Source organism: Salmo salar, chromosome ssa29 (genome assembly GCF_905237065.1).
Source record: "Salmo salar chromosome ssa29, Ssal_v3.1, whole genome shotgun sequence".
Taxonomy (NCBI): Eukaryota; Metazoa; Chordata; class Actinopteri; order Salmoniformes; family Salmonidae; genus Salmo; species Salmo salar.
Genome location: NC_059470.1, coordinates 31,210,908 through 31,225,772, shown reverse-complemented (window position 1 = coordinate 31,225,772; position 14,865 = coordinate 31,210,908). Strand labels below are relative to the sequence as shown.

The following is a 14,865-nucleotide window of genomic DNA, read 5'->3' as shown; positions in this document are numbered from 1 at the left end:
TCACATGGTACCATTTTGTGGTTTCTGGCACGTGTAGATAGTGACATCCTGTGGTATTTAGCCGGTACTACATCACACCGATATATCTGTGACTGAATCCCATTTCTTTAAATTGATGTCTGATCCACCGCTTTACCCCGTTATGGTATTTACAATGAATCTCGGGAATGTAATTGGAAACTGCACACAGCTAACTTTACAACAAATGCTCACATTACCAAAGCAAGGTCAAGTATTGTTAATATCTTTAACGCACACGGCATCAGCGGCGCTGTGGCTTAGTTGGTTAAAGCGCCTGTCTAGTAAACAGGAGATCCTGAGTTCGAATCTCAGCAGTGCCTTTTTGAGACGGTAGGTTTGTACAGTTCGAAATTATCCCAGTTAAAACTCGACTAAGGCGAATTGAATGATTATTACACGTTTACATTTTCTACACTCACGTTGCAGATTATAAAATGATACATTTTGGTGGGTTTGGACTTCGGACTGGGAACGGCGCTCACGCTGTCGAAGAGGGCGTTCCTTGCAGTCAGCCATTCACATAATTCTTTTCACTTTTCCACCGCGGAAGAAAACTAAACTCTAACGGGAAGGGGGCAAATACACTATTTTTTAGAGTCAGTGTGCGGGGGTACAGGTTAGTTGAGGTAATTTGTACATGTAGGTAGGGGTGAAGTGACTCTGCATAGATGATAAACAGCGAGTAGCAGCAGTGTACAAAACAAATGGGGGGGTCAATGTAAATAGTCCGGTGGCCATTTGATTAATTGTTCAGGAGTCTTATGGCTTGGGGGTGGAAGCTGTTAAGGAGCCTTTTGGACCTAGACTTGGCGCTCCGAGACCGCTTGCCGTGGGGTAGCAGAGAAAACAGTCTATGACTTGGGTGACTGGAGTCTGACGATTTTATGGGCTCTCCATTGTATGTGGAAATAACTAAGGCTTGTAGGCTATAACGTTGCCATCTAGTGCAGAGTCAGCATGACGCACTTAGTAATGAGTAGGAACATTTTAATTACCGACTTATGTCCAAGGATTCCGTATCGCTGTATCGATTAATAAAAATCCATGTGTTTCAGTGTAGCAGTATGCTGTCTCTATACATGTTTGTATGGTTATGTGTGTGATTCTCAATGTTATCTCTTTCCAGATGGCCAATGAGGCGAAGCCTTGTCCATGTGACATGGGATACATGATGGAGTACGGCGGTGTTGGCCAGGAGGTCCAGATAGAACACATCAAGGCCTACCTGGTCAAGCCTCCCTCTGATTCAGACAAGGCCATCATCATCATTCAGGACATCTATGGCTGGCAGCTACCCAACACCAGATACATGGCTGACATGCTGGCCTCCAATGGATACATGTATGTAACAATGCATACTTAAAACCTCTCTGGGGTATGTGGGATGCTAGCGTCCCACCCGCCAGACAACAGCCAGTGAAATAGCAGGGCGGCAAATTCAAAACAAACATACAACTATTATACCCCATTTTAAAGATACACTTCTCGTTAATCCAACCACATTGTCCGATTTCAAAAAGGCTTTACGGCGAAAGCATAACATTAGATTATGTTAGGACAGCGCCTAAACAAGAAAAACCACAGCCATTTTCCAAGCAAGGAGAGGCGTCACAAAAACCAGAAATACAGCAAAAATGAATCACTAACCTTTGATGATCTTCATCAGATGACACTCCCAGGACTCAATGTTACACAATACATGTATGTTTTGTTCGATAAAGTTCATATTTATATCCATAAACCCCATTTTACATTGGCGCGTGATGTTCAGAAAATGTATTGTCTCCAAAACTCCCGGTGAATGAGCACATCAATTTACAAAAATACTCATCATAAACATTGAGAAAATTTACAACAGTTATTAAAAGAATTATAGATACACTTCTCCTTAATGCAACCGCTGCGTCAGATTTTAAAATAGCTTTACGGCGAAGCACATTGTTCAATATTCTGAGTACAGAGCTCAGCCATCAAAGCAAGCTATACAGTTACCCGCCAAGTTCTGGAGTCAACAAAACTCAGAAATAGTATTATAAATCTTCACTTACCTTTGCTGATCTTCGTCGGAATGCACTCCCAGGACTCCCACAAGAGATGTTCGTTTTGTTCGATAAAATCCATATTTATGTCCAAATACCTCCGTCTTTGTTCGCGCTTTGAAATCACTAATCCAAAGGCATAATGCACGAGCGCAAAACCCGAGACAAAAAGTCAAATAGTTCCATTACCGTTCGTAGAAACATGTCAAACGATGTTTACAATCAAGCCTTAGGGTCTTTTTAACATAAATCTTCGATAATATTCCAACCGGACAATAGCGTATTCATTACAGAGGAAAAAGAAGGAACGGTGTGCCTGCGCAGTAAACAACTCACTGGTCCCAGGCTTGAGACAGCTCTTATTCTCTCCCCAGTAACAGTAGAAGCATGAAACAAGGTTCTAAAGACTGTTGACATTTAGTGGAAGCCTTAGGAAGTGCAAAATGACCACACAGATACTGTAGTTTGGAAAGGCAATCAATTGAAGGACTACAAACCACTTCCTGGTTGGATTTTTTCTCAGGTTTTTGCGTGCCATATTAGTTCTGTTATACTCACAGACATCATTCAAACAGTTAGAAATTTCAGAGTGTTTTCTATCCAAATCTACTAATGCATATCCTACCTTCTGGGCCCGAGTAGCAGGCAGTTTAATTTGGGCACGTTATTCATCTGAATTTCCGAATACTGCCCCCTGTCACCAAGAAGTTAACAATGTTGTTACTTACCATGTACTGTAATTCACCAGTAAATGCCAGGTATATTACCAGTATTGTCATGCTGGCTGTCTATCTCCCCCCAGTGCAGTGTGCCCTGACTTCTACATTGGAAAGGAGCCATGGAGTCCATCACATGATTGGTCTACCTTTCAGCAGTGGTTGGAGGACAAGAAGCCCACCAATATCAACAAGTAATGCAAACATTCCCATTGGCCAGAGAGTTGTCGCAGAAAGCCAGACTTCACTCCATAATCTCACATCTGTATACAGTATTAATCTCTATCAGCACACATCCACTGTTGGCCAGCAGAGGGTGCCATCACGAAGCCAGACTTGTTAGTCTTATATTCTGTCAATAGAATATAACTTTATTCGAAAATAACTTTATCCCTCTGTTAACTTACAAGTAAAATGTGTGTGCCCTGTGCTCCCCCAGTAACCCAACCTCTTCCTCCCCTCTCCCCCTGCTGTCTGTCTGTCTGTCTGTCTGTCTGTCTGTCTGTCTGTCTGTCTGTCTGTCCGTCCGTCCGTCCGTCCGTCCGTCCATCCAGGGAGGTGGACGCAGTCCTGAGGTTTCTGAAGAGCCAGTGTGGGGCCCAGCGTATTGGGGCAGTGGGCTTCTGCTGGGGGGGGGTGGCCACCCACTACCTGGCTCTGCAGTACCCTGAGGTCAGGGCAGGGGTATCTGTCTATGGTAAGGGTAGGGTTCAGAGGCCTGTCCAATCAGAATACAGTAATAACCATGAGGTAGAGTGTCTACCAACAGTCGCAATCTAGGCTGATTACATTGCATACGCCTGCCAGATCTCGTAAGGTCTAGCTAACCACATCATATGATGTGGTCCCGTGTAGCTCAGTTGGTAGATCTCGTAAGGTCTAGCTAACCACATCATATGATGTGGTCCCGTGTAGCTCAGTTGGTAGATCTCGTAAGGTCTAGCTAACCACATCATATGATGTGGTCCCGTGTAGCTCAGTTGGTAGATCTCGTAAGGCCTAGCTAACCACATCATATGATGTGGTCCTGTGTAGCTCAGTTGGTAGAGCTTGGCGCTTGTACCGCAGTACAAAAAAGGTCTAAAAATATATGCACTCACTACTGTAAGTCACTCTGGATAAGAGTATCTGCTAAATGACAAAAATGTAAAAAATTAAAATAAATGATTTAGCAGCCTGATTCCCGACTGCACAGTCGATAATATCAAACACAACCATTGGTTGATGCAGTGCAACAGCTGCAATGTAGTCGGTCTGGAACACAACCATTGGTTGATGCAGTGCAACAGCTGCAATGTAGTCGGTCTGGAACACAACCATTGGTTGATGCAGTGCAACAGCTGCAATGTAGTCGGTCTGGAACGCAACCATTGCGCTTGCCTAGCAGGCTAGTAATGCTAATGCTATGCTGTTTGGATGTGACTGCGTGTCTGCAGGAATCATCAGGGAGAGGGAGGACAGGTATGAACTGAAGAGCCCGACACTGTTTATCTTCGGAGAGAAGGATGACGTCATCCCACTGGACCAGGTCTGGTATTATTAAATACTACACAGTACTACATTTTAAAAAGAAAAAAGTCAATGTAGATCATACATATATTGAAAACTATATTGAGCACCATCTATTGCAAGCCAGAGTGATCTCTTGAGTGAAATGAACCTTCACCATCAGCATCTCTGTCGGTTACTGGCCTTATACCACAATTTAGTGTCATCCAATCAAATGCTTTGAGTTGTGTTTCAACCATCCTATCACCAGTTCATTAATTCCCTGTTGTTTCCTTCCAGGTGAGTGTCCTGGAGAAGAACCTGCAGGAGAAGTGTACAGGTGTAGACTACCATGTGAAGGTCTTCCCAGGTCAGACTCATGGCTTTGTTCACCGGAAGAGAGAGGACATCAACACCACAGACCAGCCCTGCATCCAGGAGGCCAGGACAGACATGCTCAACTGGTTACAGAAATACATGTAGAATATCTACAGTGCAGTTGTCTATCATCTGCCGTCCATGGTAGAGTGAACAGAAAGGATAAAAACACAAATCCAATTTCTCTACACCACTAAGCTTATTAAAAATAAATAGCTAATGTAATTGATCATCAGCTCTGAGGTAATTTCCACGTATGTCCTTTCTGAATAGCAGCCTATCTGGTGATTATCATGCCCATTGTATTTATCATGATCAAATTCAAGCTGTGTTTTAATGTGGAATCTGCAGTTGCCATATTTGTAGTATACTTTAGTTTTGTACCTTTTTCTTGCAGTAGATTGTATACATGATCTCTTCATTGTATACATGATCTCTTCATTGTATACATGATCTCTTCATTGTATACATGATCTCTTCCTTGTATACATGATCTCTTCATTGTATACATGATCTCTTCCTTGTATACATGATCTCTTCCTTGTATACATGATCTCTTCCTTGTATACATGATCTCTTCCTTGTATACATGATCTCTTCATTGTATACAAGATCTCTTCCTTGTATACATGATCTCTTCCTTGTATACAAGATCTCTTCATTGTATACATGATCTCTTCATTGTATACATGATCTCTTCATTGTATACATGATCTCTTCCTTGTATACATGATCTCTTCATTGTATACAATCTGTACGTTTTGCATACATAATCTGTTCATTTTGTATGCATTGTACACATTACCTCTTCATTGTATACATTATCTGTACATTTCGTATACATTATCAAACCAGGCATTACTTTTAACTGCAAAGTGTAAATGTCATATAAATGCAAGTATATTTTATTTCTGATTTGATGTTTGTGTATAATATCATGTAATACCCAATGATATCAATAAAGATATTATGATTCATGTTAATGTATCATTGTAATCTCATGTGCACATCTTATCCTGTATTCAGACTGGCTCAATCTGCTCTCCAGCCACAGCTGTTGTAGAGGTGTTTACTTTGGCTGACCACAAACAATAACACAGGCTGAGCAGGAAGGGAGAGATCTTCAACTAATGCACAGGTTTACTTTTCCCACAGTCTGAGAGAACATCAGACAGTCTTTGGCACTTGATGTTTTTTCTTTTTTTCTGTCAGAAACATGTTAAATTTCCGTCTAATTAGGGCTGACCCCATTTAGTGGACTGGACGACTGTTTGGTCGGAAGGCTGGTGGTCGACCGATAATATTTTAGTAGGGCAGTTGCAAAACAAATACTACATTTATGGCACGTCTTGATTGATGGCACACCAGTAGTACATTTACCATTAATTCCCATCATTTCTAATCTACCAGTGGAGGCTCCTCAGAGGAAGAAGGGGAGGACCACCCTGCTCAGTGAATTTCAGAACAATTAAAATTGTAAAACAAAGTTATTTTTAGATAAAACTATACTAAATATAATCACATCACCAAACAATTGATTAAAACACTATTTTGCAAAGGTCTACAGTAGCCTCTACAGCACTCTGTAGGGTAGCACCATGGTGTAGCCAGAGGACAGCCAGCTTCTGTCCTCCTCTGGGTACATTGACTTCAATACACAACCTAGGAGGTTCATGGTTCTCACCCCCTTCCATAGACTTACACAGTCATTATGACAACATCCGGAGGACATCCTCCAGTCTATCAGAGCTCTTGCAGCATGAACTGACATGTATAAGCTACAGCTAGCTAGCACTGCAGTGTATAAAATGTGGTGAGTAGTTGAAGGAGAGAAAATAGTTGAACAGTTTTAACCAAATACATTTCTTCCAAAATGAAGGAGAAGCAAGAGAGAAATAGTGTCTTTTTTTAAAACTTTGTTACTGCTAGCAAATGCAGCTCGTTAGATTAGTCAACTGAAACACCCTTCTCAAACAGAGGGATGCTACAGTGGCTTGAGAAAGTATTCAGCCTTACAACCTGGAATGAAAATATTTTTTTGGGGTGGGGGTTGTATCATTTGATTTACACAACATGCCTACCACTTTGAAGATGCAAAATATATTTTATTGAGAAACAAACAAGAAAGAATAAAAAACATTCAACTTGAGCGTGCGTAACTATTCATCCCCCCCAAAGTCAATACTTTGTGAGCGACCTTTTGCAGCAATTACAGCTGCAAGACTCTTGGGGAATGTCTCTATAAGCTTGGCACATCTAGCCACTGGGATTTCTGCCCATTCTTCTTGGCAAAACTGCTCCAGCTCCTTCAAGTTGGATGGGTTCCGCTGGTGTGCAGAAATATTTAAAAGTCATACCACAGATTCTCAATTGGATTGAGGTCTGGGCTTTGACTAGGCCATTCCAAGACATTTAAATGTTTCCCCTTAAACCACTCGATTGTTGCTTTAGCAGTATGCTTAGGGTCATTGTCCTGATGGAAGGTGAACCTCCGTCCCAGTCTCAAATCTCTGGAAGACTGAAACCGGTTTCCCCCAAGAATTTCTCTGTATTTAGCGCCATCCATCATTCCTTCAATTCTGACCAGTTTCACAGTCCCTGCCGATGAAAAATATCCCCACAGCATGATGCTGGGGGATGGCGGTGTTGGTGTTGGGATGGGGTTCTCGGGGTGATGAGAGGTGTTGGGTTTGCGCCAGACATAGAATTATCCTTGATGGCCAAAAAGCTCAATTTTAGTCTTATCTGACCAGAGTACCTTCTTCCATATGTTTGTGGAATCTCCCACATGCCTTTTGGCGAACACCATACGTGTTTGCTTATTTTTTTCTTTAAGCAATGGATTTTTTTCTGGCCCAGCTCTGTGGAGTGTGCAGCTTAGAGTGGTCCTATGGACAGATACTCAAATCTCCACTGTGGAGCTTTGCAGCTCCGTGAGTTTTGGTGGGCATCCCTCTCTTGGCAGGTTTGTTGTGGTGCCATATTCTTAAATTTTTTTATAATGGATTTAATGGTGCTCCATGGGATGTTCAAAGTTTCAGACATTTTTTTTTAACCCAACCCTGGTCTGTACTTCTCCACAACTTCCCCTGGTCACAAACAGCTGATGTGTTGTGCATTGAAGTCCACAAGCGAAGGGACAAGGTGAGAGTAGGAGAGCGCATAGAAGGAATACAACGTGGATGATATGAAAGTGAACTGTGTTTCCACGTGATCAGGGGTGTATTCCTTCCACCCATTCTGTTGAATTTTTTTTTTTTTTTAAGCGGAAGCAAACGGGGAAAAAAACCAGGGATAAATGTACCTGAATTTGTCCAATAGAAACTCTAGTTTGCAACTGTTGGACTAATGATGTCACCCTATATCAGCTAGATTCAGTCAATAGTGTGTAAGGCGGTATTGAATGTCACTGTCCATGTGTCACTGTCTGCCGACCTGTGTGCACCTACGTTGTACATTTTCATTCGTAGGCTAGGTTGTAGAAACCTCATGATGGGTACAAGGGAAAATTAGTGTATCATGTAGTTGCCCAAACCTATCGCTGTTAATTATTTTTTCATGAGCATGGCCTTATTTATATTACAGCATATTGGATGACTCTCATTCATATGTCATTCACCTAGTTCAATGTGTCCTCATCTTAAACGACACTGACTGCCGCTGTAATCTACAATGTTTGTTTGGATGACGTCATTTCTGTTAATGCATTCAATACATTATTATTAGTATTTTACAGTTCTCATTGTCAGAGTGGACAAGTTGTTTGCAGAGCACACAACCTAGTCTATAGTTGTGAGAAACACGTTTTAGTTTTTTCCTTCCATGTACGAGTTGTCAATTTATTAATTGTGCTTTGTTTGGAGTGCTCCTGTCAATGTTGATTAAGAACGCGCACCTGATTATGCATAGAAGTAGGCCAAGGCTACTTGGCCAGTGTGCAAATGTAGACTTATAAATGTGCCCATTTGGGGATCTGATAGTATTTCTGATTGTCTTAACTCGCCACTAATGAGCTGTGGAGCTTCTCAAAGTATTTTTTTCTTCACCTCAAACAGCAAGTAAACAAAGTCTATTTTTACATCTATTGACAATGAAAATAGTTCCTCAATGTAGCCTATTTTAAAAATCTTTCCAGCTCTCTCCCTTTTGATAATCACTTAGCATGAAAGGGGAAAAATGTCATGCTCTAATCTACAGTTGAAGTCAGAAGTTGACATACACTTAGGTTGGAGTCATTAAAACTCGCTTTTCAACCACCACAAATTTATTTTTAACAAACGATAGTTTTGGCAAGTCGGTTAGGACATCTACTTTGTGCATGACACAAATCATTTTTCCAAAAATTGTTTATACAGATTATTTCACTATCACAATTCCAATGGGTCAGAAGTTTACATACACTAAGTCGACTGTGCCTTTAAACAGCTTGAAAATTCCAGAAAATTATGTCATGGCTTTAGAAGCTTCTGATAAGCTAATTGACGTCAATTGGAGGTATACCTGTGGATGTACTTCAAGGCCTAAACTCAGTGCCTCTGCATGACATCATGGGAAAATCAAAAGAAATCAGCCAAGACCTCAGAAAAAGAATTGTAGACCTCCACAAGTCTGGTTCATCCTTGGGAGCAATTTCCAAACGCCTGAAGGTACCACGTTCATCTGTACAAACAATAGTACGCAAGTATAAACACCATGGGACCACGCAGCTGTCATACCGCTCCTGCTTTGCTGCAGGAGGGACTGGTGCACTTCACAAAATAGATGGCATCATGAGGGAGGAAAATTATGTGGATATATTGAAGCAACATCTCAAGAGAGCGTGTGCGAGCCTGGAGGCATACGAACCTGACTCAGTTACACCAGCTGTCAGGAGGAATGGGCCAAAATGCACCTAACTTATTGTGGGAAGCTTGTGGAAGGCTACCCGAAACGTTTGACCCAAGTTAAACAATTTAAGGGCAATGCTACCAAATACTAATTGGAGTGCATGCAAACTTCTGACCCACTGGGAATGTGATGAAAGAAATAAAAGCTGAAATAAATCATTCTCTCTGCTATTATTCGGACATTTCACATTCTTCAAATAAAGAGGTGATCCTAAAACAGGGAATTGTTACTAGGATAACATGTCAGGAATTGTGAAAAACTGAGTTTAAATGTATTTGGCTAAGGTGTATGTAAACTTCCGACTTGAACGGTAGGTCATAAAATAGGCCCACCTGATTACTTCTTATCCCTTGCACAAATAGCCTACAGCTGTGTCTGTCCGGGACTCACTGGTGCAGGAAACATGCAGGTTTGATTGTATCAACATCGTTCAGCCTGAAGGTTGCACTATGTTTTAAGTTCCTTGCAGACAAGCCATGCATAGACAACGTGATTTATTTTTAAATCAGGATATTTTCTACCTGCAGGCTGCAATGTTTTTATTTGTTGGCTTTATGTAGGCATTTTTTTTATATTTTTTTTTTACATAGAGTAGTTGGCAATGGAAGTTAATTTTAGATTTTGCCCAATTTTCATTTTGGTTTAGATATCATTTTGAGATACGTAGATTTTATTATAAAATACATGAAACTGTTCCACGAAAATGTGCATATAAAAATCACAACTGGCATGCAGATTGATAGAACTGGTCATTTAAATTGGCATTCCAAACGGAAAAGGTTGCCAACTCCGGGTGGAGCCTGTTACTGGCAACTTCGGGAGCTTAATGGCAGAATCTCCAAAGGCCATCAGAAGGTGGTGATTCCGGAAGAGTTTATTTTCTTCTGGTTAGGCCATCTTGATCTCTGCCTCCCTCGAGTCATCTGTGTCTTAATTATTTACATCACAGTGTGCTTAAAGCATCAGACAAGCTCAGTAGTCAACATATTGTTTTTATAAAAAATAAACACGTTTTAAAATTTCAATCAGTCGAAAGAACAGAAGACTCTTGGTCACCAAGATTTCAAGCTCACTACGTTCTGAGTGTACAGTATATACTGTAGAGAAGGGACTGAGCCTCATCGACTACATCATTTCTGAAGAGGTTCCATTTCAGAATGAGGGGTGCTGAAACTCTGCCGGTGTTGCTGCTCTGTCTTTCTGGGGCATGGGCTCAGGGAGAGAGCGGAGGGGTCAGAGAGAATGTCATCACTCAACAGGGTCACAGTGGAGGAGACCACCACCACACCTGATGATATCTGGACGGAGCTGAGAGACATGGTGGTGGAACAGGGAGTGGAGCTGACTGTCACTGAACTGCAGCGTCAGAAGAACAAGGTGGAGACAGAACACATGTTATGTTAACACCAGAACAATTTATTCTTAGCTATATTCTAGATTTTAAAACACAGCCAGTGAGAGTGAGGTGAAGGAGCTAGAAAGAGAGAACAGTATTTACTGTGTGATCACCCTCTAGTTGTTCTGTGTTGAGCTAAAATGAAGAGTCAGGAAGTTAGGGCTTCCTCGGTGTGCAAATCTACTTCTCACAACCTTAATTAAGCCATTACAAAAGGCTTAATGTCTGTCGGTCATTAACTTCCTATTTACATTCAGATGCTAGCATTAAACAACAGTAACTATAACAGCTGCTTCCTGATAAAGGTTGAGCGGACAGCACACTGCTAGGTCTTATCCAATCAGTTGTAACCAGGGGTAACTCCTGCACTGTCTGCTAGCTGGAGGCATAAGGGGAGTATGGTGCAAAATAATGTCCTTGGCATTATTCCAGAACTTTCACTGAGACTCAGCCTTATAAAAATGACATCCTTTCTGAAGAGTTATCATTTCACAATGAAGGTTGCTGCAGCTCCATAGAAACAAGGTGGAGGAGCTGGAGAGAGTTAACAGCTAATAAACCAAACCAAAATAAACCAATCAGATAGTTTACACAGGTAATAAAGTAATCAGATAGATAATGTGTTCATTCTGTTGGAACCCATATTTGAGTTTTGTACGTGGTTGTTACGGCTGTGAATCTCTTCCTGTGATTTCAGCCCTGGATGGTAGAGTGACAGCTGGTTACACAGGGGAGACAGGTAATGTCTCCAAGAAACATTATCCTAAGGTTAAGGTTCAGTTGAATCTATAGCTTTCTGTAATACTGTGTTGGAGGCCAGATTGAGTGCCAGTGAGAAGGAGGTGGAGGTTCTGAAGAGAGAGACTGCAGGTAACACAGACATGACCAACTGGGCACAGACGACAGTTCAACGTCTAGTTTTCAACTAAACGGGACTTCAACATGATTACTTTTTTCAAATTCAATCCGTTTTCCATGTTGATTCAACGTCATCACATGGATTTTGGGGGTTGAAATTAATGTGGAAACAATGTTGATTCTACCAGTTTTTGCCCAGTGGTGAACTAGTAAATTGGTTTTATGAACACTGCTAATGTAACTTTCTAAATGCACTGCATTAATATGTTGTCTTGTGTTTTTCTGTGTTAACAGACATACCAAAGGTGGCCTTCTCGGTTGGTTTGACTGACTCAGGACCCATCAATACACTAATCACACTGCCAGTCCAGCAGAATCGTCACAACCCAACTAATGTTACTAGTCAACACACACTGAATCCATCTACAGTCCATCTAACATACAGTCCAGTGTCTATGAGTGACAGACAGTGCTGATTTCTTCCTGCTTCTCCTCTGATGCAGGTATCTTCACAGCACCAGTGGGAGGAGTCTACTACTTCAGATTCACTGCCAGTCCACAATGGATTGGTGTATAACTTTACCAAAATGACCTGTATGTTATGTATAATAGGTAACAATGCCGGCGAAGTTGATGCGTACATATCTAATGGTTTGTCTCTAGGTGGTCTACATGAGTCTCCACCAAGACGTGGGTCAAGATGCCACAGCACCTTCAGTGGGTTCCTGCTCTTCCCTATTTGAGGGCAGCATCATTTTTGTTTATTTTATTTAACTAGGCAAGTCAGTTAAGAACAAATGCATATTTACAATGACGGCCTACCGGGGAACAGTGGGTTAATTTCCTTGTTCAGGGTCCGAACGACAGATTTTTACCTCGTCAGCACGGGGATTCGATCCAGCAAAATTTTGGTTACTGGCCCAACGCTCTAACCACTAGGCTACCTGCCGCCCCACCATGCTATAATGAACTCAGCTTTTTGATGTGAGCAGTTCTGGTGTTAAAGAACCCCGATCTTTTTAGCCAATAAACTGCATTCTAAAAATACCAGACTTTCTTTTATACTTCCTATTTGTCCTGCTTTGGATTTGTAAATGCACATCCTTGTGTGGACAGTCCCCATTCATACATGGGTCATTCATTCAACCAATTGGGTGCCTTTTGAGTAGCGTAACTTTGTAAAAAAATAAAAATAATAATTAAAACACGGTTGATTTTTACCTTACTTTAACATTGTGATAAAGAGCACATGTTCAACTTAAACATGTTTTCATTAAGAGTTATTGGTTGTTTAGCAACAAAACCAAGGCTTGGGAAACTATTGGGCGAAACAGACAGGGTTGGCTTAGAATGTTTACTGAAAACGTAAATATATTTGCACTATGAGCACTTGCCTCTCAAATACATTCTTCGTTGTTGGTTTGCAAGCTAGCGAATTTTAGCCATATTTGCATTGGCATGAAATCCATCAAAACAAGACATGGTATCATGAACAAGATGAATCGAGCTTAAACAAGCCACTTACGATTACTCACATGGAAGTTTCTCCTCATTTTTGCTAGCAATGGCCATCCAGAAACACAACAACAGGCTGACTTCTGCCCCATGGAAGCACGCACATCGTTTTGGTCACGTTGTCAGCTAACCCATCTATTAAGTGCAAATAAAGTCACAGGGTTGACTGTTTACTGGGTTATATCCATCCTCTTGTGACAGAGGGAATGGAAGTTTGTTGTGTGCAACAGGGAAGGGCAATTGAAAGTAACCTTCACAAAAACATTGTAATTATTCAAACATTTCTAGGTTGTCCATCTATGGGTAACAGGACTGACACGTTACTTTTGACCCACTAGGTTTTCCACAACAAAACATAAAATGGCCAGAGTAGAACCAGCTCATCTGCTTCTAGACTATGATTTGACAGACGTTACATGTTCCTTTAGATTTTTCTTTTTGTTTAAGGAATAGTTACATCACATAATGAGGGTTCAGTTCACCTAACACAGTTGACCTTAAAATGAGGTACAGATGTAAATCAATCACATGAAATAAATATGAATCTTCAGAATGACAGTAAATTTGTCCACAAGAGGGAGTCCCTGTCCATGAATAACCTCCGTCCAGTCACCCCCCAACGATCCACAGTCACCCCCCAACGATCCACAGTCACCCCCCAACGATCCACAGTCACCCCCCAACGATCCACAGTCACCCCCCAACGATCCACAGTCACCCCCCAACGATCCACAGTCACCTCCCAACGATCCACAGTCACCTCCCAACGATCCACAGTCACCTCCCAACGATCCACAGTCACCTCCCAACGATCCACAGTCACCTCCCAACGATCCACAGTCACCTCCCAACGATCCACAGTCACCTCCCAACGATCCAGTCACCTCCCAACGATCCACAGTCACCTCCCAACGATCCACAGTCACCTCCCAACGATCCACAGTCACATCCCAACAATTCATAGTCACTTCTCAATTATGGTCTTTATTTGTATATCCAAAACAAACAAATCAACAAATGGCCTGCAGCCAGCATGTCAGTCTCACCATCAAAACTAGTGCTCTTGTTAGTAGGTTAATAAATAAATAAATACACAAATACATATGGAAAACACTACATGTAGAGTTCATACAGCTAGTAGGCTTTCATTATAAACAGCATTGGACTGTACCACTAGGATTGGACTGTACCACTAGGATTGGACTGTGCTATGTAGCATTTAGGCCCGGTTTCGTTATTAGAGAATATCTGACCAACTTTGAATTTAGGGTGAACTATCCCTCTAAGCATCCTTTAGTGAAAACGGATGAATAGCTCATTTGATAGAACACAGACATCACTCATTACACCTGGTGCAGTGAGTGAGACATCAGGACATGACCATGGGACAGCACACACACATGCTGATCAGCCACACACTGTGGAGGGGACATCAGTTAGCAGCGTAGGCCACAGAAGAAACAACCTGTTGGAGAAGTGAAATTAACGGCCATGTTTCAGCGTCAGTGTCTCCAATTATCATATCATGGCAATATTTATATATATATGATGTTTTAGTTTCCAACAG

The 14,865-nt window shown here is 41.5% G+C and overlaps 1 protein-coding gene and 1 non-coding gene across 5 annotated transcripts; both read left to right on the top strand.

The window, feature by feature from the left end:
- The first annotated feature begins 113 nt into the window (after positions 1-113).
- cmbl (carboxymethylenebutenolidase homolog (Pseudomonas)) lies at positions 114-5,619 on the top strand. Of its 4 annotated transcripts, none has more exons than XM_045710990.1 (6): positions 114-351; positions 1,148-1,362; positions 2,863-2,970; positions 3,331-3,473; positions 4,213-4,304; positions 4,565-5,619. In XM_045710990.1, exons 2-6 carry the CDS (start codon positions 1,148-1,150, stop codon positions 4,745-4,747), a joined length of 741 nt encoding a protein of 246 aa, XP_045566946.1. In that variant the 5' UTR covers positions 114-351; the 3' UTR covers positions 4,748-5,619. The 4 variants fall into 4 exon arrangements, with proteins under 4 accessions (XP_045566946.1, XP_045566943.1, XP_045566944.1 ...); XM_045710987.1 differs by lacking the exon at positions 114-351 and adding an exon at positions 480-647; XM_045710988.1 differs by lacking the exon at positions 114-351 and adding an exon at positions 500-637.
- trnat-agu (transfer RNA threonine (anticodon AGU)) lies at positions 268-341 on the top strand. The gene has a single exon. It is a non-coding gene; the product is annotated as a tRNA-Thr (tRNA).
- Positions 5,620-14,865: the final 9,246 nt, after the last annotated feature.

Excerpts from the sequence above, each read along its gene's own strand:
- cmbl (XM_045710990.1), top strand. The coding sequence starts at position 1,148 with ATGGCCAATGAGGCGAAGCCTTGTCCATGTGACATGGGATACATGATG. Across the intron at positions 1,363-2,862 it reads CTGGCCTCCAATGGATACAT|TGCAGTGTGCCCTGACTTCT; the intron begins GTATGTAACAAT and ends ATCTCCCCCCAG. Across the intron at positions 2,971-3,330 it reads AAGCCCACCAATATCAACAA|GGAGGTGGACGCAGTCCTGA; the intron begins GTAATGCAAACA and ends CCGTCCATCCAG.